We start from the raw sequence: 23,939 nt of genomic DNA on the forward strand, positions 1-23,939 counted from the left end.
TATAGCTAGGACGTTTGAGAGTTTTGTAGGCCCATTCCATTCCTCTTTGGGCAACATGCCATTATTCATGATTTTTTGCCTGTTCTTGCAGGACTGAAATCACCCAAATTTAGAAGAGTTTCCATTTTCCTTTCACATGGGACCGATCTGCGTGAGGGCCGCATCTGCCTTTAGGCACTTCAGAGTGAACATAAAACTGATAATAGCAATTCCACATATTATCAGGCATTTTCATATATTTTTTAAATGATGCATATATGATCATATGAAAAAATGTATAAATTCCGGTGTTACTGGACAACTATTATCAGTTTCTAACGAAAACTTGTTATGCCACTTAAAACTGTAACGAAATCTGAGTATAACAAAACACTTTCACCCAAATTCTAACATGTATTATTACAATTCCCCAGCACCAATATGCTATAAGTAAGTCGATGGAATCATAAGTTCCCATAAGTCAGTTGATTACACAATTAGATAAACATCGGAAGACACTGTTTTTTGTTGAGTTTAACTTAGTCAGGCAATGCAGTTCCTCGCTCAAGATTGTTTTTGATCTCCAGTGTGTATCTACCAAAGGCTCGCTCAATCTTCTTATTGAAATGCTCATTTCGGTCATTGATCGAGTCAATATCTTTCTCATCGTGGAACCTCCTCCTCCTGCTAAATGACTTCTTCTTCTCTTCCCGATCCTTGAGTTCCTTCACCATCTTATCAATCTTGTCATCTGATATCTTTGGAGCCTGCACAATTAAATAGAACATTCAGGGCTTAGACTCCATTTTTAACCAGATTACCAGGAATCAGATTTCCCTCAACAGCAAAATACCTTCCCATATTGGAGGCTGGAAGCTTCACGATAGAACTCTGGATCAGCCTCTTTCATCCTATTGTATTCTTCCAAGTCAATCTCAATGTTCTTTGTTCGCTTTTTGTATGCATCATACAGAGTTTTCTGATTGAAAACTGTTTGAACAACATGTCAGATCACATTTTGATTTTATAAATTTATACAAGACTAGAAGAACAAAGTGGATATCAAGAATATTGTTCACTTCAACACTTAATCTTTCTGCATCATTATTGGCAATAGAGAATTCCGATATGTGTGCAAGCATGCATAAAAGCACATGGTTGAAAATACGATGTGTACAAAACCCAATTTAGCTTAAACATATGTATGGCATAGTATCAAATAAAGAATGTAACAACATTAATACGCCCCTTTCTCTTGCTTAACCCTAGGTTACACAATGCCATTTCCTTTCCTCATATGTCCTAAATATTCGTATCTACTCATTAAGAGTAACTAAGCCATTCCAGTTTACATCAACAAACTTTCTCTCATATTCTATAACTTCAAAAGCAAATTGAGTTTGATAAAAATCATAAGTCCATATCAAATACAGCTACAAGTATGTTCCGAAACAAAGGAACATAAAGAGCATAAGTTATCATCATTAACAATGAACTGAGGAGACCAGCTAAAACCTTTACCAAACAAAGAAATAATAATGAATTAATGAGCAGAGATTCTAAAACATACCATCCCAGCCAGCTGGGGCTGGATCCTTTTCCCATTTCTTGTATTTTGCCTCTGCCATCTCTTGTGTGTCTAGCATGTACGCGCTTTTCATATCCAAATTATTTGCATCTAGAAGTTTGCCAATTCTTTTCTTCCTCTCTTCAAGCCATTTTTGTTTAGAAATGCCCCTGGACTCTTGTGGAGGTTCCAGTCTTTTCTTTTCAGCTGTAATATCCGTTTGATTGTCTTTTCTTGCCTTATTCTAAATAAAAGTTAACAGTGGAATCAATAAAGAAGTATGATGGAACAGTTTTATATTTTAAAATCCAATGAACTTAATGACAAGGACTTACCATCTTCATCCTCAATTCCCACAATTTTTTCTTCCTCCCTGTGAACTTTGTGAAGTCTCCTTCCATATTCTCCTCGGGATGGTCATCACCATCATCAGCATGTTCTTCAGAATCTGGTTTTTCATTATGTACATATTCCTCTTGCTCAGCGGCCTCTGAGTTGGATTTTCCACTACCACCACTGGCTTGCACATCTTCTGATGTAGTGTAGAACAGAATGATTTAGGCATACAGACAAATTGGGGTGGAACAATAGTTTCATAAGGGGTCAAAGAAATGGAGGACCTAGAGTTTTCAAGTATAGCTAAAGTTCTACCACACATATCTGAATATAAATATAAAAAAACAATGCAGACTTCTATATAAAAAAGGAGGAAAAATTGATAACTTGAGTCCCTGCTCCGTAATAACATTTGAAAACAATGTATTATCCCATAAAATCAGACCCCTGAGGTTCTGTTTCAGATGAAAGCAGCTTCTGTCCAAGACCATACAGCTTACAGAGTCAAAACTGAAGTGCAAGAAAGATTTCATCTTTCTCTAGGCCACGACACGACACAACAAAAAATAGCCAATTATGACATACTAAACAGACACAAAATGCACCGGTTAAAGAAAAAAGCATTACCTGATTGGTTTTGATCCATTCGAGCCTTAGCTTCGGCAATAACTGTAAAGCAATATTCGCTGCATTCATGGTAGGGATTGGATGCATTTCTGCAATCTGGGTGTACTCTTCCTTCGTCAGACATGTTTTTCGTAATTCAGATATTCTATATCTCTGAAGCTACCTGAAATAAACTACATCAAATAAACCTAATTTCAGATTCCATAACCAAACCAATGACAATAATTTCAAAAACCCAACTCTTCTAAATTCCAAATCTTTACTTAGAAAGCTTATAATGAAGTCTGGCTCTATAATTTCAATTCCTGAAATCATTCATCGGCTTATCGGGAACTAAACGAAACCTAACTCAAACCAAAACCTAAAGAAGCATAGCCAAATCAAATACGAAACTAATTGCGAAGATAAAGGACGAACCTGCGAGATGAATTGCTTCGATTGCTGTGGTCGGTGTCTGGGTTTAGGTTTTGCTTAGGGAAAGAGGGATGAGGAACAAAAGGCTTAGGACTGACGCGCGAATTCGAATAAAAAATAAAATTATATATTTTCTTTCTTCTCTATTTTTTTGGGCGGTGAGGCGTAGCTGTGATTATTTTATTTTATTTTTAATATGCCTCCTCATTGATATGGGAATCAAAAAGTTTGTCCCAAAGCATTCGACCAAAAAAAAAAAAAAAAAAGGCTCAACTTAAATGGCTGGGCCAACAAAACTTGTGATAATTTGGCCAATTATCGCATACAAACTTCATAAATCTCAATCCAAGACCTCCATCCAACAACTTAAAATCACAAGAAGAATTTGCATGTTATGGAGATAATATTGTAGTTATTCTCAACCAATCACGTTTTGTCTAGTGAAATTTTTATTACGCGTGGTATAACATAATTAGTTAGGGATAGTGCTATCCCCATGATATATATGTTTTTCTCTAAAATCACATGGGAAAAAATTGCTACAAGGTTAGATTTCCCTTCCCAAATTTCATCAAATCTCCATCCAATCACAAATGATGTAGATGCTAAAAGTATGGCATGAAGCTGACAAATATGGCACAAACAAGAACCTTGGGAGTTTATAGAAAACGAGCCGGATCTAATTTATATGAGATGAGGAGTTCGCTTGTTCAGAAAAAGGGATATAGAAGCATTTATTTTTCAATTACTTTCTTCTACCTCCATTGTGTTCATATAAATGGAAGCAGAAAAACTCAAAAAGAAAAGTGACATGATTTCATCAAATCACTAAGTCAGTAGGGTCTTCAATCCCCTACTCTTCACATTACTTGTAGTACAAGTACCACACCGAAATCGACACGATAACCTATGTTTGCTATATAGCTAAAAGTATAAAAGGATGTACTAAATTAGTTTCACTCTTCAGAACATTTTATATGTGACCTAGTGATTACAGTCTTTACAGCTTTTGAAGTCGCCTCACAACACTTTGTCCAACAATGGCTTGGTTTGAAGATTATCAACCTTGGACTTCATGTTACTAACAGTCTCACTCAGAGCAGAAGATTTAAGCTCAAGCTCCCTCAGGTGGGCTCTGGTTTCAGCAACCTCCTTTTCTTTCTGAGCCAAAACCTCCATTTGTGATTCTAGTTCTTTCTTTGTTGATTCTATATCGCGATCGCAGTTGGCCTTTGCTGCTTCGAATGCTCGATGCTGACTGACAAGTTCAGTGGCTTCTGCACATTTGTTGATGATAAGACGAAGCCAACCAACATCCATTCCTGAGGATTCTACATCCTTAAGCATAGATAACATTTCTTTGACTTTAGGCTTTGTCAGCTGCTTGATTGAAGTTTTCTTCAACTCTTGAACCACATAACATACGCACTCGAGATAGTAAGAGCGGATGACAATTGATTCCAATTGACAGCTTGCTGCTATATCACCGTATTTGTCAACAATCGACTGGAGAATTGAAGAGAAACTTCCTTTCACGCGGTATTTTCCCACAGACACACTGGAATCAGAGTTAACAGATCGTGTCTCTTCTTCATCACTCTCTTCAAAAGGTTGGAGAGTACCTGAGAAACTAAAGCTTCTAGAATCTGAAGCTGAACCAGCAGCGCCCTCTCCAGCATTGTTGACAGTAAGATTTGGAACAGAATGATGAAGATTTTCATTGTCTTCCCCATGACCAGGTAATTCACTAGTGACATCAGTAGCACCATTCTCTGGAGGATCTTTGGGATATTCAGGCTGTCAGAGAGAGAGAACATGACAGAGGAGTCAAATTGATACGAAAAAAAAAGACAGAACTTATAACAAATTTGTGCGTTAGTGTAGGGGGTATTGTGGAGGGGGAGAAGAGAGAGAGGGAACGCACCACTGTGATAATTCCAGATGGAGGCACTAACAGAGAGGACTGCACTTGTTCCTTGTTGAAAGAAGGATCTTTTACTTCAGAAATCGGTGGAGAATAAGATTTATGCTCACCATTCTGTAATTTCACCTTATCCTTAGATGGAGACGAGGGTAAATCAGAAGGATAAAGTACACCTTCATCTGGTACATTTTCAATCTCTTTAGGGTGCTTTGGTTTGGATTCATGCTTTCGTCTGCCGAATATAGGATCATCAAGCACGGAGTCTGCAATTAAAACTGACCATAAATTAGGAAAAAGAAGCATGAATACGTCTGCATCCATGTGTATATGGGAATGGCATGGGGAAGAGAACTGAATAAATAAATCCACAATCTATCAAGTGGAAGAAGATGCATGCCCACCATTCCCTAGTTTCACTATTTCTTTAGATGAAGATGATGAAGATGATGAAGGATAAGCTATACCTTCAACTGGGACATCTTCAAGCTCTTCCGAAGTCTTTGGTTGGGATCCCTGCTTTCTTCTGCTAAAAATAGGACCATCAAGGATGGAGCCTGCAATCAAAACTGACCCGAAATTACGAATAAAAGCATAATTACATCTGCACAGTGCACCTATAGTATATGTGCATGGGAGGGGAAAGAGGAAATGCATAAATAAATCCACAACATGTCAGGTGAAAGAAGATTTACCCTTACCATTCTCTAAATTCACCTTTTCCTTAGATGACGGAGCATCTGAATGATAAACTAGTCCTTGCCCAGGGACATTGTAAAGCTCTTGAGGGGGCTTTGGTCGGGATCTCTCCTTTTTTCTGCCCAATATAGGAACATCGAGTATGGAACCTGCAATTAAAATAGCCCATTAGAAAAGGAACAAACAGGATTACAATCCATGAGCATTATTTGCATTGCCGGTGGATGAAGAATGAATAATTGACAATCTGTTTATTCCCTGCACAACGACAAGAAGGGCTTCTCTTGCCCAGGAGCTCATAGAAACTCCAGTTCATCATTTGGAAGAAGAAGATTTCCTTGCAGAACCTCAGGCATTCCTCCTAAGGCAAACATGAGACTAGATTCTGTTTTTAGAATTACACACTGGCTATGAATTGATGGCATTTCCATTTCCCAGGACTGGGGGGGTTAAATTTTGTAGATTTTTTGTATGTAAGAAGGGAATGTCATGAAAGGTTATATAAAGCGATGGTGAAATAAATATCTTGCATGGGAAGAGCATCTAATTGTTGTCAAACAGAAAACATAGGTTTGACAATTGGAATGACTTTCAGCTCTGCATGAACAGCTTGCTCTCCTATGTGGTTTTTTAATTATTGCAGATATGGAAAGGAAAAATGTACAAAATTACTTAACACAGTGTATTGAGAGTTATCACACGAAAGTGGGGAAAAACCTGGTTCTTTTATATCCCCACGAGGTTTGGCACCACCGGTTTGTTGCAGGTAATATTCAGGGTCATGGTAAGGATTAGATGCTCTTCTATCGTCCGCCGCCTTTTTTTTGAACTCACCATCTTTAAAAGTGCTTCCATTATCTTTGAAAAGAAAAGAAAAGAAAAAAATTCTAAAATTTCCAACCTATATTCAGAAAATGATTAAAAGAAAAGACCCCTCAAAGAAGAAGAAACACTCTACGAGCCACTAATTCACTACAAGAAACAATCTCTAAATGAATAATTCACTGCACCTCGTAAGACCCTACTACTTCCTAATCAATCAAGACAGTAAAACATATCTGCTGCCCAGATAAAATTTGAATGAAAGCCACAAGGTATTCAAAATTAAAAGAGTTATGAGACTAAACAACATGCCAATCATTTATGCAAAACACAGAACGGATAATCCAATAAGAAATTATGTGAGCAACAACCAATGACATGAAATGTGTGCCAACAGGGGAAAACACGGGTACTCACATTTTAAGAAAAACTAGTCAGAATTTATACTGAAAATGAATTTGTCAATCTTCAGTGTTCAAGCATATTTAATTACATTTATCTAAAAATTAAAAAAAATTGATCCAAGAATACTAACCTGATTTCTTTTTAGTCTTCCGGCCTTTCCCTTCCTGAATCTTTCTCAAGCAATTTTCAGTGCATTCATGGTATGGATTGGATACATTTACGCAGTCAGGGTGTACTCTTCCTATCAAAGACATCTCTCTATTGAGCTCACCTACAAGGCTGCAAATTATAATTCCATTAAACAATTTTGAATTTTTATTAATCCAGACACATGGAAGCTTCTGAAATTTTCTTTTCAAATCTAACAAATTTTCCTATAATTTTCTTCAAATTCCAAAACCTTTAGGTTCTCTCTAATATTTTGTACAGAAGTTCAGGAATAATCAGGCAGGCATACAATTGATAATCAATCATTCAACCAAAACAAAAAAAAGCAACATGTCTTCTAATAAAATCATGAAAATTGACACTCAGAAATACTGACAACTTCCATAAAGGTTCGTTTGGTTGCTGATAAAGCATAGCAAGAAAAGGGAAAAGACAAAAAAAAAAAAAAAACAAACACAGATAAGAAAAGTTAAAATTGAACCTTTTACCATCAGGCAACCAAGCAAACAAGAATTAACATTCACCACTCAATTCAGGTCAATTTAACAAGTCAGCTAAGCTGATAAGGTCAGATTTTTCATATGAAAAAATAACCCATAGAACTTAAATCATAACAGAAGCTCAAGTCCCTTGGTATTCTCACTTTTTTCTCAGCAACCAAACAGAGTATGAAGAGCAATCTTTTAAAACATAAAAACATGAACATATAATTTCCTAAACTTTCTCATCAACCACCACAAGATCATTCATGGGCTTAAAGAATTTAGCATCTTTAACAGATTCCAATGAATACCAATATCAGAATTTCACCAAAAATAACAACCAACAGAAGAAAAAAAAATCAGGGCCAGAGTGAGAGAAAAGACCTTGAAATGAAATGGGTTTTGTGGGGACTTCTGTTCTGCTCTCCCAGCGATTCTATAGGAAACGATTTTTGTGTGACGAAGAGCAGATGACTAAAAGTTGGTGGAGCACTCTTGTTTTGACCATGGGGATGACTAATCAGTTCTCTCTAGAAAGCAACTAATAAATTAAAAAACCCCGAAAAGTTCACAGCTTTTCCAATGTGAAAGTGTTTAATATTTTTCCAAGTTGATTATTATTACGTACTCCTGCACAGGAAACAGACGGCATAGGTGGTGGGGTGAGCCACTGCCCACTTTTCTCCATGGCCCCCCTTCGCTGACGCTCTGGCTGATGCTGTTGTGGCTCCTACTAACAATTGGCTACAATTTTTGTGGAGGAAATAAGAGTTTAGAACAAAGATTTAGGTGATGGAAAGTAAATAGTTAAAGACAAAAGGAAGCCCCCAAAAGGGAAAAATCGAAGACAATATTATGTTTTTAAAGTAGTGGTAGGTACGTTTTCTTGTATGTATTCTCTTTTGAAAATACTTGTCATGTACCAATAATTTTGTACATTCCACATCATGTATGTAATCAATTGTAAATAATTTTGAGCACTTTGGTTTGTTGTCTAAGTTGGGAAGGGGAGGAGAGAGGTATTATTGGAGTTCGAATCTTAGATCATTGATTTATAATGCAAGTAATGTTCGTACCATTAAACTATAGCCTTGTTAGTGCTAATGAGCGTTTAAAAGAACTTACTCGCTATTAGTTTAGTCATTTTTCTTTTTTTATTGTTAACAAAATATGTTAAGTTCAAATTCATTGAGAACGCACATTTTGATGTGTAGATTCTATTGCATATTCTAACAATTTGATTTGATTTGATTTGATTTGATGATGGGATCAATTGACATTAGCATAGGTGTAAATTACTTCTAGAAAGTTAGTCACAAGCCATAAGATATGAGCTACTTTACGTGATCGTTTGGGTTGGGAAGAATTGACTGTGTGAATATGGAAGGATAAGATCTCTATCATTAACGTTAGAAATCCCCACTTCAATAGATTGACATTAACCATTAAATGAGTGCTGATATTTTCATCCGTGTTTTATTTTCCTACTCACCTTATCTTCCCACCAACCATGTAAATTTGAAAAAAAATACAATCCTATCTTTCTACCCACCATTATTCATAAAATATCGTTTAATTATTAATTCAAGCAAATTCTCTTTGCTAATCATTAGTAGTTGAGATAATGGAGAGGATCAAGTTGTGTTTGACGGACTGGATAAATGTTTTAGTAACTGAGGAATCGTATGCTTTTTTATGTCAAATGATAGAACAAGTGGGTTACGTGAGATGATGTTTTTTCTCTAAGTCCTTAGGAGTCATTTTACAAAGGAATACACTTATCTTTAAAAAATTTAAGATAAGGTTGATGGGGAAATAAGACAGAAGGATGAAAATAGCAGCGCTCCTATTAAATTTAATTTGAATAATCAGAATTCAATTTAGTGAATTTTAGTTTAAATGCCATAAATTACACGATTCTAGAAGTTAATTTTGTTTATACATCATCTGCCTCTCCTCTCTAGAAGCTCATTGCTTTCTACATCATTTTGCCACCCTTGTTCCCTAAACTCCATAGAAATGGCAGGCTCATGTGGATATAAAAAGAAAGTGCACTTTTTCTCTTGCATTTAAAGGTGTGAATAAGGGAGCTCCCTACGAAGAATGAGTAGAACATAGACCGCCTATAAATTAGTTGGGAAATAACTATTAAGGTCCAAAATGACATTATGGATGCTTCCATTGGTTTCTTTATTTAGTTTATTATTGACGGTCTCGTGAAAGGAAATTAGATTTCATCAATATGAAAATTTGTTCTCATATGCCGGCCTTAGTCAGATCGTGATGTAAGTCATTTTTCTGTCACGGATATGTAAAGCTTATTCAATCTTCTCCTCTCTATAAAATAAAATAAAAAAGTCAAAAACTACACGAAGTCCACATTGTAAAGCTTCAAACAAAATTCTATGAGCCGCACGCACAGGTGGAGGAACTTGAACATGCCAGCTGAGAGATTGAATTCCCCAACTTGCAAGAGTATTTAAATATAAAACTTAGAGATATGGTTTGCATCGTAATCAATAATCGAGGTCTGTAGATTCCATTACGGGCTACCATTCTCTCATTAACTTTCAAGAGAGTTGGAGTTTTACCTAAGCTATTGTATCTATTTTGTTAGGGTCAATTTGGTATTGCTGTGCTATGAAAATAATCGCTGTCAGATTTATTGTGAGAGAAAGTAGTTTGGCGTTTGGTAAACTTTTTGTTAAAAGTGTTGTTGGTACTGATTCCCTCATAATCAGAAAATGATTGCCGCATAATCATTAAACCCAGGGCCTCTTCAAAACTGATTCCTGCATAATCAGAAAATGAAAGCAGCTCATTAGCTGCTTTCCCTTATAGCTTTCTCTCACAGCAATTTTTAACAATAAATGATTTTCACATAGTTTACCAAACGGGCTGAGCTTCTCAAAATTTTTTAAAAATCATTTATCATCCTAAATAAGCATAGAGGGAAGGTGCAAGTGGGTACCTAGTGTTTGTTAAAAGTTCTCTCTCCAAATAACTTATTGGTTGTTGGGTAACATTTTTAAGATTCCGTTTTTATTTTCTACTAAAAACGCGTATATCTTTTTCATTTTTACTGGAAATCGTTTTATGAAAATAAATTTAAACTCATGTATAAAAACTGAAAACACCAAATTATTGTTTGCATTTCCTACCCAGTGTATTGGTATGATTGCTTTTTTTTTTTTTTTGGTCTAGTTTTTTAATATAATTTTTTTTTCTTCAAATTTTTAGTTTTTTCGTTCCACTTCATTATTTTATTTTGCGTGTACATTAATTTAATGATAAAACCATCATAAATTGTTCAATTTCATATTTATTTTAAACTAAAGATACTAGAATTTTATTATCTAGGGTTTTCTAAAATTAGATTATTATTTTTATTTTTATTATACATTTTTCATTGTTTGTAATAATTTTAGCTTTTAAAATATCAAAAATTAAAAAAAATATATTTTGTAGGATATAAATTAGGAAAAAATATACTTGAAAAATAACTCACATATTATTATTCTCAAATTGTCCTACTAGACACGTTTTCACTATTTTTATTTTCTAAATCTTTTTTTAAATTAATCTACTAGACACATTTTCGAATTCTTAAAAAGCAAATTTGTGTTCTCGTTTTTATTCTCAAAAAATATTCTTTAAAATCGTTACCAAACGGGCCCTTAATTTTGAATTAAAATTCTTGGCTTCGAATTTGATTTTTCTTCTTCTTCTGAAAGTTTGTGTGCTAATTTGTAAAAACTAAAATGTAATAATGTAACATGCGTATGTGCATATAGATATGTTTATGCATATATTATATATAGCTGGGGCTGTTAGCCGGCCCTTTAATCAAAATGGGTGGACAAGTCTTGCACCACATGGCAGTGGCACTACCCTATATGATAACATGATAATATTATTGCTGATGTGTTAATTGTTTTTGTTTTCAGCTCCAACTTCCAAGTTGTAGAGTAGTTGAAACATGAAAGAAACTGAAACAAAAACGAATAAAAAACTAGGTAAGGTAGTTAGGGTTCTAAGGTCATGCGATTTGCGTTTACCCATCATTTCCAACTCACATACAATCTTTTTAAATATCTTCTTCTTTAACTATCTAAAACACATAAAAAAAGGAGTAATTTTAGCAAGATTACATTAATTTAATCACATTATGAAGTATTTGTATTCTGTACAATACAATCGTTCATAATAATTGATATACAGTGAACTCCGTATGTCACGTATTAAAAACAAATTTCTCTCCTTCATGCATGGGCTGCAGTTCACCAACCAAAGGTTTAAGGTAGCCTGAGCCTTAAAACACATATATATATAAACAATGGAACATTTGTGAGACGCAGGGTTCAACTGTTTTTTGCATTCTTGGCATCTCACGGGAAAATTCAAAATAGAATATTGAGCTTTGTTTCTTCTCAGTTTGCTGAGATGGGTTTTCAGGGATGAGGTGGGTGGAGATTTCTGTGAGCTTTTATTTTGACTGATGGTGTAAGCAGTAGGTAACTATTGCTTACTCCTTCTTTCTGGTTCCATTATTCTTTTGGTAATTTTTTAATATTTTTTTTGTTCTTTCACCAAAAAAATATCTTACTTTGTTCAGTAAAAAGAGACAGCCACAATAATCTTGGAAGCAAGAAGCATTGTTGTCACCTGACAGGTCTGGTTCTCTGTTGAGTGGTTGTTAGTGTACTAAAATGAGAGCTACAACTAGATATCGAACTCAACACAAATATATATATCGTCATCGCTTCCATATGAGTTTAACTTGAGACCTCCTCCAACCAACATAACACAACTGCCAATAGAAATAAACAAAAAAGCTTGAAGCATTGTGAGGAATTCCCAATTTGTTGTAGTTATTGATAGTCATCTTAATTTGGTTTTCTGACAAATTCTAGCTGATTCTAGCAAAGGTTCTATCACAACAAGAATATGCAATTAATTCCATGTTTCCACTGGTCTTTTGCAGTTAATTATTGCAGGAGGCATGATCATCATTATGCAAAATTTGACTGAGAGGCTTAGACCCCTTGTGGGTTTGAAGGGCTGGGATTATTGTGTTATTTGGAAATTGAGTGAAAACCAAAGGTTAAGAGGAAATTTTTAATTAACTGTTACTAATTCATGTTTTCTTTTTGTGACTAATTTTTAGATTGGTTAATATTTTTTAGGTTTATTGAGTTGATGGATTGTTGTTGTTCTGGGGCTGATGAGAACACTCAGACTAATGGAGGACAAGAACTTTTTCCAGTTTATCCAGTCCTTCCATGCAGAGATACAATGCAGCACTCAAGAACCAATTCCTGTGATGTTCTTGCCCAGCTTCCTTCTTCTCTGTCCTTAGACTCTGGGTACCTATAAATCCTTTTAATTACCATACATATCTTGACAAAAGAAATTATTTAGTGTTTTTATATCATTAACCATGGCTGGTCATGAGCAGGATTTATGCACATCCCTTAATATCAAACCAGCCCATTTGGTTGAACTCATCTTCTAACAGAGATTCAAGTGCCATGGCAGTGAGCTCAAGTTCCCATTTTCCTAGCTATTTCCAAAAGAAAGTCATTTTTCTGAATATATAATGAAATGTAACTGTATACTTCTACTTACATTTTGTAGGAAAGAGATGGGACCAGAGTTTTGGTTCCAAGTGCAGGAGGGTTGATTGAGCTATTTGTCTCCAAAGATGTATGATATTTTATGATGCTTCACTCAAACCTTCCTTAATTTCTTTTGTTAGATTTGAAAAAAAAAATTTGGTCACATCTCTCACAAAATAGTTTGTTTTTGGTAACTGTCAATTCACAGGTCTCTGAAGACCAACAAGTGATTGATTATATCACAGCCCAATGCAACATTTCAAAGGAGCAAGACACCCTGCTTGGTGCTGGCTGCAATACAAGCTTCCCTGTCAATATACAGGACATGAGCACTGAAATACAACCACATGCATTTCCAGGCAATGAGAATGAAGGAAATGATGATCTAAACAGTAATCATTTCCAGCAGCCACCTGTTGTTTCCCCTTCAGTGGATCATGATTCAAATGTGCCATACGACATATCAGTTGATCGAATCCGCCTCTGCAGCGCTTCTCCAATGAATTTCCTACAACATGTCACTTACAACTCAGAGAACAGCATGAAGAATTGTAATAGTAATGTGTACTATGAGCAGCGGTCACATGAGTCCTTGGGAGAGATGGGGCTTCAAGCTGACGCTGATGCACCAAACATGCACAATAGTATGCATGTTATGGAGGCATTGGAAAATATGGAGCAGCAGGGTGTTGAGGATCAAGATTCAGTTCAACATGAGGCCCAGGGTGGAAGAACTGCAGATAATTCAGGCTCAGATTGCAGTGATCAAATTGATGATGAAGATGATACAAAATATAGGCGGAGAACAGGGAAAGGGCCTCAATCCAAAAACCTTTTTGCAGAGAGGAAGAGAAGGAAGAAGCTCAACGAAAGACTGTATTGCCTTCGGTCTTTGGTTCCCAACATTTCTAAGGTGATGATCATCATTGGCCTTATTTTTGCCAACTCTTCAGAACTTAGTATAATTTCCTGGCTGTTTCTCAAAGTAGCATTTTCAATAGGAAAGTGACACAGAAAAGTAATGCTAGATGAACCACATTTTCTCATGTGGCAGTTGATATGTTGATTAATAGTTGAGATCATAGCTAATGTGATTAGAAAATCATGACCCCTTTAGCAGCATCTAATGCTTACTCATGTTGATTCTCAGATGGACAAGGCTGCCATCCTCGGGGACGCGATTGATTTCGTGAAGGACTTGCTGAGGCAAGTAAAGGAACTCCAAGATGAGCTTGAACAGCATTCAAATGATGAAGGACCTAATGAGAAAACTAGTGCCAATATCTGTGGAAACCACGACAATTTCCAACCAGAGATTCTAAATCAACATGGAACAAGCATTACAAACAAGCCAGAAAATGGTGATAAGCCTCCAAATGGATTTCATGTGGGCACAGCAGGTGATATTGGCAACATCTCAAAACAGAAACAGGACTCAGATAGTACAAATGACAGAGGACAACAGATGGAGGTATATATATAGACTTAATATAAATCTTATTATATTCTTATATATTTGGATGTAAAATAAATTATATATTTTTTGGACAACAAATTGCAGCCAGAAGTGGGAGTCACTCAGTTACATGGCAATGAATTCTTTGTGACTGTGTTCTGTGAGCACAAGCCTGGAGGGTTTGTGAGATTGATGGAGGCATTGGATACTTTAGGCTTGGAAGTAACCAATGCAAATGTGACCAGCTTCAGAAGCCTTGTCTCCAATGTCTTTAAAGTTGAGGTAATAATAAGTTAACCTTATCAAATAAGATTAATTAGGATTTTGATTTTGATTGTGACTTGACTTAACGGAAACTTTAACGGGGTTAGAGGTAGGTGGTAATTGTGCACTTGCCTTAAAATTTAGGTGGTATTTATATAAATTTCCCTTAATATTAGCTTATATTATGTCTGGTTATGCAGAAGAAAGACAGTGAAGTAGTTCAAGCTGATGATGTAAGGGACTCTTTGCTGGAGATAACAAGGAACCCATCATCAAAAGTGTGGCCTGAGATGGCCAAAGCAAAAGCATCAGAAAATGGGAGTGGATTGGATCACTTTCATCATGATGATCACCATCATTACCAGCAACACCATCTCCACAATTACCATGCTTCTTCATACCACCTCCAACATCTTTATAATTATTAATTGAGCTTAATCTAGCTACTAGTTATGCATCAATTAATTAGGCACATTCAGTTTCTTTCACTTTTCCTATAATTAAGCTGTAGAATGGTCGTTTTCAGTACTAAACACGCTATATGTTGTTACTATTACTTTGTCTAAATTACAATAATATGCGGAAGGAGGATCGAACTCAAATGCAAAGTGACGGACAAACACACTACTCTACGTTTGAGTTTACTGATGAGTGACATTGTTAGTTAATGGTGTTTGATTAATTGTTAGTTAATGTGACACGACATAATAAGCAAAAGCAATTAAACAATTAAACAATAGCTTATTTTTGGGCCAAAGTTAGGAAGGATGTGGGGGTTTTCTCACACATTACCAATGTGCCATGAGGGTTCGAATTTGAGGCCACTAGTAAATCAAGGTCATTTACCATTGGGCTGGAACCAATAGCTTTAAAACATAGTCTAAAATTCACCATTTTTTTTTATTTTTTATTTTTGGAGAAAAATCTCAAAGTTCTATTGAAAAGTAATGGGAATAACAACTCTAATCGGAAAGCTACCATTGTTTTTAATACTAGCTCAAACTCTAACATCACTTGGAGCATCTCCAACTGATATGTCAAATTGCCACTTGGACATGAAAATGACAAAAATTGAAAAATAAAGTTGTTCTAACCGATTAGTCAAATCCTACATTGATTTGAAGGCTAGAAGAGAAGTGTCAAAAATAAAATATCAAAAAATTTGATGTTAAATATTATTTTAATCATGAACCGTATTATCATTTACTCTCTTTTAAAACTTTATGCATCATATGGGTCCCATTCGCTTTTAAAAATATAATAAAATAATATGATATTTGGCATTTCGAGTAGAGTTAAATTTTTTTCAAAATGTCAAATTGCGACGTAAGACATCAAATTCAAATTAAACTTTTTGCTTTTGACATCTCCAAAGGAGATGCTCTAATAAGAAGCCTAATTGGATTGGAAGCCAAAGATGAAAATAGAAAATTCCAAAAATACCCTTAACATTTAAAATGGTATTTTTTGACCTAGCGAACAAAATTAATTGGTCTAAAAAGCTGATATGTCACGGCAAAGCCCAAATGTTGTTCTACGTAAAGATGTCTCAAAAGAGTTTTTCTCTGTGGAAGCCTCAGCTTCAATTTCATATGGAGCTTTGTTGTGGACTGTTGGCCATTTCATGTAAATGGGGGACAGCAGAGCCCGCGTTTTGTTCACCACCTGTTTGATGAATTGCTGATGCATGGTTTCCGTTTTTGGTTTAAAGCCTTAGAGTAGTTGAAACATGAGCAAATACATATACCAAACCGAAACGAATGAAAAACTTTTGCAAAGTTAGTTAGCATTTTGTACGCTATATTAGCTCACGCCATATGCTCCTGCCATCATTAACATAAATACCAAAATAATAATAATAATAATTAAATAAGGATACTGCTTGTCTTCGTCCCGGGAAGAAAATACTCCTCATTCTTGCATATCACAATTTGACACATATGCAAAAATAATTTATCGAAAACCCAAAAAGAAAAACTTTTGCATACATGTCAAACTGCCCTTTGATAGGAATGTTAGGAGTTCCTACTTACAGAGAAGGAGGGAAGTGTTTTCAAAAAAAAAAAAAGGAAAAAAAAAAAGAATTAATTAATAAGCTCTATCTCACACTCATGCATGGACTGCAGTTCACCTACCAAATTCTCTCCATATAAAAAGATACATTTTGTGAAATGCAGGGAGGCCCCAATTGTTTTTCTTCTTGATTTTACTCCAAGCTCCAAAAATATATGTACCAGATATAGAAATTTTTGTTTTGTTGTGAGTTTGCTGAGATGGGGTGTTATATCTAGGCTAGCTTTTGGATATGAATATGATGATGGTGCAGCAGTTAACTATTGCTATCAACGGAAGTTTGTATGGATCTCTCTCTTTGTTTCTTCTTCCATCCTTGTTTTGTTTTTCTTGCTAATTTGTTCAGTCAAAAGAGGCAGTAGCCACATTCATCCCCCAAGCAAGACCAGGCACTCCTCAAACCATTATCTTTCAGGTCTCTCTCTCTCTCTCTCTCTCTCTTCTTCTTAGCTACTATACTCTAGCTAACTGTTGGAATTTTAATTAATTTGTTCCTCATTTCGGCTCGATTTTTATTTATAAATGTTTTAAAATCAAACCTTGTAGGTGGAATGAACATCATGATGATAATGCCAAGCCTCATACAGAGACTTAGATCCCTTGTGGGTTTGAAAGGCTGGGACTATTGTGTTATCTGGAAACTGAGTGAAGACCAAAGGTATAAGAAACTATAGTTAACTGCATTAATCTGTCAATTTCTTCCTGTCACAAATGTATATGTATGTGACTTTGGGGTTTGTTTAATTTTTAGGTTCATTGAGTGGATGGATTGTTGCTGTTCAGGGACTGAAATCACCCAATATGATGCTGGACAAGATCTTCTTTTCCCTCCAGTCCTTCCTTGTAGGGATACCATGTTACAGCATCCAAGAACCACATCTTGTGATCTTCTTGCCAAAATGCCTTCTTCCCAACCCCTAGACTCCGGGTATGTACCTATTTACATGGTTATCCTTTCTCTACTTTATCCCTCATTTCTTTCATATATATAAGCAATTTTCTCTTTCGAGACGGTCTGGCATACTATGTTGCTAGACATTGTGATGTGTTATATACGTTATGGAACTGTCAATCCGAACTATCGATAAGAAATTTTTTTGTTTAAATGTGTATGATCTGAATTGAAAATCTAGCAATATTAAGCAGAAGTTTAACAAAGAGAAGCAGCAAATCTTAGGAGAAGAATTGATGTATTCATTCATTCATTATTCAACACAGTACAGTGATGGTTTTTTATACTAGCTTGTCAAAGCTTTGTGTACACGTTTCTAACCTCTTAACCTTTCTAACTTCTTTAACAGAACTCTAACTCTTTTGCTAAAACTGCCTAACAGTCTTAACAATATTTCAACAACTCTCTTCTTCAATCTTTTGACATGTGGCAGAATTAGGACCTTTGATATCTTTACACTTTTCATATCGAGCTCAGTTGATACTTTCTTTGATATATCTAAATTAGTTAACCATGAGAGCTCATGATTATGAACAGGATTTATGCAGAGACCTTGATATCAAACCAACCCAGTTGGTTAAACTTCTCTAATAACACATGTTTAAGTACTCTAGAGGCAAGTACCACTCAGCTTCTTTCTCCTATTTCCGAAAGAGAGCAATTTTAGTATTGAGCTCATAGTTTTCCAATTTACAATTGCAGGAAACAGTTGGTACCAACGTTTTGATTCCAATACCAGGAGGATTAATTGAGCTGCTTGTTACCAAACAAGTAATGTTTCCATTGCTCTTTAATTCCCATTTGTCTATCTTTACCACAAGCATGCACATTTTGTATGAGCAATAAAGTACAGCCTTTCCCTTCATTATCTGAAAGAAATGATCTACTTGCATGGTAATAAAATTATCACATTGAGAATGTATTAATTGTTCTGTTTTCTGTGACTGCAGGTATTTGAAGATCAGCATGTTATTGATTTTATCACAGCCCAATACAGCATCTCAATGGAGCAGGACACCCTCGATAACATAACCGGTATGAGTACAATGAGTGAAATCGAATCAAAGATCCTCTTAGATAATGGAAATGATCAAATGGATATCAACAATGTTCATTTCAAGCCACCCCTTTCCTCTAGAATTTGTTCGAAGTTAGATAATCTGAACCTACCATATGATGTCTCCATGGGTACAATAAGCAATTCTCCAATCAAATTCTTGCAGCGATTTACTAATTACAACTTGGGAAACAGAACCAAGAATAGTATTGCTGTTTCTTATGGAGATGCATCACATGAACCATTTCTTTCAGATCCATTTATTTGCTCAGCAGAAAACGGGTTTCAAGAGATGGAGGCAATGCAGAGGTCCATGATGGCTGATGAGACACAACAACACATGCATATGCAATACATGGAGGCATTAGCACCAGACATGGATCAGCAGGACGGCAATGATAGGCAGGACTCGATTATACATGACGAAGGACCGGCTGCAGATGGACTGTCAGATTGCAGTGATCAGATTGATGATGATGAGGATGATGCAAAATACCAGAGAAGGAGGGCAGGGAAAGGGCCTCAAGCCAAAAACCTTGTTGCTGAGAGAAAGAGAAGGAAGAAGCTTAATGAAAGACTTTTTGCTCTTAGAGCTCTGGTTCCCAATATTTCCAAGGTAACCATTATATCATCTCACTCCTTTTCTTCTGATACCTCACTATTTTGTGTTTATGTTATGCAAACATGTCTCACGTCGCTTGTGTATTTGATCGATTTGAGCTTTATAAACAATACAAGGAAAGATGAAAAAAGCCCATTAGCAATCTCAACTCTTAAGAACTGGCATTTGATGTTATTACTAATAGAAAGTGATCTTATTTCTAATGCCAACTCATTTTGATTCACAGTTGGACAGGGCTTCCATTCTTGGGGATGCAATCGAGTATGTGCAGGAGTTGCAGAAGCAAGCTAAACAACTCCAAGATGAGCTTGATGATCATGCAGAGGATGAAGGTCCAAAGAACTCTGGCATCACTGGCCACCACAACAATATACAATCAGAGATTCAAAGTGAACTTGACCCTGGGGGCCCTAAAACTGATCATCAACACGATAGCATCTCCAAACAAAGCCAAGATTCAGATGTTATCCATGACCACAAGACACAACAGATGGAGGTATATATATGATATATCTTGTGTTCTTCTCTCTTTAAGTATCTTTTTTCTTTCTTTTTTGTTTTTTTCTTTTTTTTCTTTTGGGTTTCATTTCTTTCTTGGCTAATAATCAAAGAAATTGGGAAAATGCTGTAGCCCCAAGTGGAAGTGGCTCAATTAGATGGAAATCAGTTCTTTGTTAAAGTGTTCTGTGAGCACAAGCCTGGTGGATTTGTGAGATTGATGGAGGCTTTGAGCTCTCTAAGCCTGGAAGTTATTAATGCCAATGTGACTAGCTTCAGATGCCTCGTGTCCAACGTTTTCATCGTAGAGGTTAGTTTCTTGTAGCATAATCTGGCTTAAGAAAATACTTATTCAACATGTATATAAAAGGAAGGCTTATAAAACCCGACTTTTTTTCCAACTCTTTCACACAATCATTTGCTCCTCTTACAATCATTTGTCACATAATCAACGTGTAAGCGTATGAACTCTATGTTGTATACACTCGTTGTAAACAAAAAGTTTCCTCACAAAATATGAGACTCGTGATATTGTGAGACTCATGTAGGTCAACCTACTTTGTGAGAGAGTTGAAAAAAAAGCATTGAGAGAAAAGTGAGCTTTGTAACATCTTCCTTATAAAAACAGAAGGAAGCAATCTTAATAAAATGATCTCTATTTATTTGTTGGTTAGCAGAGAAAGGATAGTGAGATGGTTGAAGCTGATGATGTGAGGGACTCCTTGCTAGAGCTAACAAGGAACCCATCAAGATGGCGTAGTGAGATAGCTAAAGCAGCAGAGAATGGCGTCGGCTTTGACAACCATGACCATGACCATCACCACCACCTACACCTCCACAACCGCCATTTTAATCCCTTCCACTTGCACCATCTTCCTAATGAAACATGAAGCATCAGTGTTTTATATGGAAAAAAGCACTAGTTTGAGTACTTTATTTGTTTATTTGTTCACTTTGGTAGAAGCTTGCGGACGCAATCTCAAAGGACATATTCTACATATCTTAAAATTCAGTTCGAATCAACATTTAATACAGTTTCATTTTGAAGAAGTATTTGTAGTAGCAACCCGACTTATACAAGTCATCAATTTTAGTCATGATCTAAAGTTACATTATAATTTTATGTGCATCCAACGTAGTGTGTCGAACTTGCACGCATAAAAATATGTGAAACTCACTAAAAACAGTGAATTTCGCACCCACTCTAATGATGAAAAACAAACACATACACAAACAATATTCATCAATCAGATTGAAGCTTCAATTTTTACAAAAAATTAAAAAAATAAATAAAAATTTGAAGCTTCAATCTTCAATCATGGGCTTTCCACTTGTAGTCCTTAACCAATTATGGCCCACAAGAGAGAAAAAGAACCAAGGTAGAATGAGGCCCAAGAGCAACCACTTGGAGCTCCAATAACCACTTGAATGGCTGAGTGTTTGACCCCGTAACCAAGTTATTCATGTTTCTTGTCCGAAAAGAAGGATCAAACTGACAAAAAATTATAAGAAACCAGTAACCCACTTTACCTTAAAGTCCACAAAAACCCTAGCATTCTCTCAAAAAAACCTCACCGGCTCCCCAAAATCTCAACTTTTTTTTTTGTCCATCAATGGCTTCCATCCTCAGTGCTGGCCGATTCAAAGAGCTCCTGAAGAAGTACGGAAAGGTGGCACTTGGGGTCCATTTCTCAGTCTCAGCTGCCTCAATTACAGGCCTCTACGTAGCCATCAACAACAACCTCGACGTGGAGTTGCTGCTCGACAAGCTTCACATGGGAAGCGTCTCCTCCAAAGACGAAAGCGCCCAAAACCCACCCGAAATCTCTGATGGGTCGGTGTTTCGCGACAGACCCACCTCCGAAATTGGCCCATCAACGGTTGTGATTGAGGAAAAGAAGAGGAATCGGACGGCTGAGCTCGCGGCTTCAACTGGTGGGGCACTAGCATTGGCTGTGCTCTGTAACAAGGCTCTGTTTCCCCTTCGGGTTCCGATTACTCTGGCGCTTACACCACCGTTGTCGAGGTTTTTGGCTCGGAGAAGGTTCATCAAGACCGGTGGTCTATGAACATCTTTTGCTGGTACTTGTTTATCCTTAGGTTTTTTTTTCCAGTTCTCTTGATGTTTATTGGGATGAAAATAAACATAGAAAATGGTTAGTGAATGCTGTTCAGCTACATGGTATTTTGTATTTTTTTCTACTTAGATTCATGGGTTGAATTTGATGGTGGATTTTTGCTTTAGCAATGTTATGAATAGGGAATTTGGATGATAATTGACGTTGAGCAACTGGGTGTAATATGCTTTGATTAGAATGGACTAAATTAAAAGCAAATATTTTGAAAAGGTGAGAGCTTGATCAAGAATGTTTAATGCTTTTAGAATTTGGTGAACTACTTTTGTTGAGAACATGATTTGAGTTTTGTTGCTGAAAAAATCCGAGTATTTGATAAACTCTTTTATGTTTAAGACGAAGTAGTACTTTTTCGTGAATGATACTGTCCGGTTCAAAGTTTAACTTCTTGGGGAAAACAAAGAACACAAGTAGTAGGATCGAATTTTATTTTCCTATGTCTTCTTCGAGATCCAAATGGAGATGAATGAGTTATGATTGTTAATATTGAACTGTGTAGTGTTTAAGAGTGGTAAATCAGTCAGAGGATCAATCGGTGTAGCAGCTCAGTGTTAAGTTATTTGTCTATGTTGAAAGTTGTATAGTATTCTATCCATAAGTTTTTTAGCTAGCTAATGCTGAAAATGTAGTTTATCTGAATCCTTGAGGGTTCGAAAGATTTTATTAGCATCAGAAAGTCTCTAATCGGGGGTATATAAAAACACATAGAAACTTTGAATTAGAAGATGAAGATGATATGCTTGGGCATGGATGCTTATTTCTAGAAGACATCATCTCTGACGTGATGGAATTTGTACTAGTATTGGTGTTCATCTTGTTGTCACTTGATTTTAGAGAAATTCTTAGAAGTTCATGAAATCGAAATTTCACATCTACATCCGTGTACTGTATAAAGCTTGAAGAAGATACATTTCCCGTGTGTAAATTTTACTTGCTTTGATAACTCAATGTTTGTGCAAGCTATTGCTCTCGCACAAAGGCCTTTACTATCTTTAAAATCTGCAACCACAAAACCTAACCTTGCAATTAGTATATAGCAATGCAGATGTAATCTTGCTTGCTGGGGTGCTTTAACATGAAACTCTTCTATCTTTCTTGTGGCATATTAGGGGAAGGAGCACTGGGACCATAACAGCCATGAAAGTTTTAGTAATTATCGATGACGACAACACGTGGAATCCTCCGGTTTGCACAGAGTAGTGAAAGTAGATTCAGTTTAAGCATTGCAGGGGAACAATGCACCTGTTCCAAACCAGTGAGAGGAGAATTATGTTATTGCTAAAAATGGGTTCTCCAATCCCATAATTATTATTTTTTGTACTAGATTTGGATGTGTGATATTAAACTTATTTTGTTCTTATTAATAATGTGCTTGTTACACATTCAAATACTCAAACTTTGCTGCACATTGGGTACACACCGGACTGGAAGCCGCTCTAATACAACAGTGTAGATAACCAATCACTTTAATGTCATACATAATTACAAGTTCATGCTACAAGGCTCGACGTCTATATGGTAAAATTACCGAATGGACACTGGGCAAATTGTCTGGTTTATGATTACAATTATGGAAATGGTAAAGGCTACATGATAAACATGTCCTATTGTAAAGTGGAAAAGCACCTTTCGAGTTCCCTTTCCAACAAGGTAGATTTTGAATTGACAGTATTTGCAATTAGATGCACTCCATGGTAAAAACGAAAAGTTTAAAGCTGAAGCTCAATGGATTAATTGAATTGATTAAGGTATAAAATGGCCAATTGAACTCAAGTCCAGCCGCAAATGACTCACTAGTGTAGTGGTTTAGAGCAATTACTCTCCCAAGAAATGTCCTGATTCAA

The 23,939-nt window shown here is 36.0% G+C and overlaps 5 protein-coding genes across 13 annotated transcripts; 3 read left to right on the top strand and 2 right to left on the bottom strand.

Annotated features, from left to right (window-relative positions):
- Positions 1 to 278: 278 nt before the first annotated feature.
- On the bottom strand, positions 279 to 3,087 carry LOC117638178 (pre-mRNA-splicing factor syf2). 4 transcript variants are annotated; one of them, XM_034373304.1, is made up of 6 exons: positions 2,927 to 3,087; positions 2,510 to 2,672; positions 1,882 to 2,075; positions 1,550 to 1,790; positions 833 to 969; positions 279 to 746 (listed from the first exon to the last, which is right to left on the bottom strand). In XM_034373304.1, the coding sequence occupies exons 2-6, from the start codon at positions 2,631 to 2,633 to the stop codon at positions 519 to 521; spliced, it is 924 nt and encodes a 307-aa protein (XP_034229195.1). In that variant the 5' UTR covers positions 2,634 to 2,672; positions 2,927 to 3,087; the 3' UTR covers positions 279 to 518. The 4 variants fall into 4 exon arrangements, with proteins under 4 accessions (XP_034229195.1, XP_034229194.1, XP_034229193.1 ...); XM_034373303.1 differs by having other exon boundaries at positions 2,510 to 2,682; XM_034373302.1 differs by having other exon boundaries at positions 1,882 to 2,078; positions 2,927 to 3,085.
- A 559-nt stretch (positions 3,088 to 3,646) lies between these two features.
- On the bottom strand, positions 3,647 to 8,108 carry LOC117637565. Of its 6 annotated transcripts, none has more exons than XM_034372476.1 (7): positions 7,805 to 8,104; positions 6,901 to 7,049; positions 6,261 to 6,401; positions 5,546 to 5,692; positions 5,312 to 5,413; positions 4,848 to 5,122; positions 3,647 to 4,720 (listed from the first exon to the last, which is right to left on the bottom strand). In XM_034372476.1, the coding sequence occupies exons 2-7, from the start codon at positions 7,022 to 7,024 to the stop codon at positions 3,944 to 3,946; spliced, it is 1,566 nt and encodes a 521-aa protein (XP_034228367.1). In that variant the 5' UTR covers positions 7,025 to 7,049; positions 7,805 to 8,104; the 3' UTR covers positions 3,647 to 3,943. The 6 variants fall into 6 exon arrangements, with proteins under 6 accessions (XP_034228367.1, XP_034228369.1, XP_034228368.1 ...); XM_034372478.1 differs by having other exon boundaries at positions 5,312 to 5,401; positions 7,805 to 8,101; XM_034372477.1 differs by having other exon boundaries at positions 4,848 to 5,110; positions 7,805 to 8,097.
- Positions 8,109 to 12,422: 4,314 nt separating this feature from the next.
- LOC117638563 (transcription factor ABORTED MICROSPORES-like) lies at positions 12,423 to 15,186 on the top strand. The gene is made up of 8 exons (XM_034373671.1): positions 12,423 to 12,523; positions 12,607 to 12,786; positions 12,879 to 12,957; positions 13,058 to 13,126; positions 13,247 to 13,951; positions 14,189 to 14,509; positions 14,600 to 14,776; positions 14,959 to 15,186. Exons 1-8 carry the CDS (start codon positions 12,423 to 12,425, stop codon positions 15,184 to 15,186), a joined length of 1,860 nt encoding a protein of 619 aa, XP_034229562.1.
- Positions 15,187 to 17,391: 2,205 nt separating this feature from the next.
- LOC117638565 (transcription factor ABORTED MICROSPORES) lies at positions 17,392 to 20,850 on the top strand. Its single transcript, XM_034373672.1, has 9 exons — positions 17,392 to 17,489; positions 17,583 to 17,759; positions 18,321 to 18,399; positions 18,486 to 18,554; positions 18,734 to 18,818; positions 19,113 to 19,456; positions 19,689 to 19,958; positions 20,094 to 20,270; positions 20,638 to 20,850. Exons 1-9 carry the CDS (start codon positions 17,392 to 17,394, stop codon positions 20,848 to 20,850), a joined length of 1,512 nt encoding a protein of 503 aa, XP_034229563.1.
- Positions 20,851 to 21,423: 573 nt separating this feature from the next.
- LOC117637286 lies at positions 21,424 to 23,491 on the top strand. The gene is made up of 2 exons (XM_034372137.1): positions 21,424 to 22,042; positions 23,205 to 23,491. Exon 1 carries the CDS (start codon positions 21,574 to 21,576, stop codon positions 22,027 to 22,029), a length of 456 nt encoding a protein of 151 aa, XP_034228028.1. The 5' UTR covers positions 21,424 to 21,573; the 3' UTR covers positions 22,030 to 22,042; positions 23,205 to 23,491.
- Positions 23,492 to 23,939: the final 448 nt, after the last annotated feature.

Source organism: Prunus dulcis, chromosome 8 (genome assembly GCF_902201215.1).
Source record: "Prunus dulcis chromosome 8, ALMONDv2, whole genome shotgun sequence".
Taxonomy (NCBI): Eukaryota; Viridiplantae; Streptophyta; class Magnoliopsida; order Rosales; family Rosaceae; genus Prunus; species Prunus dulcis.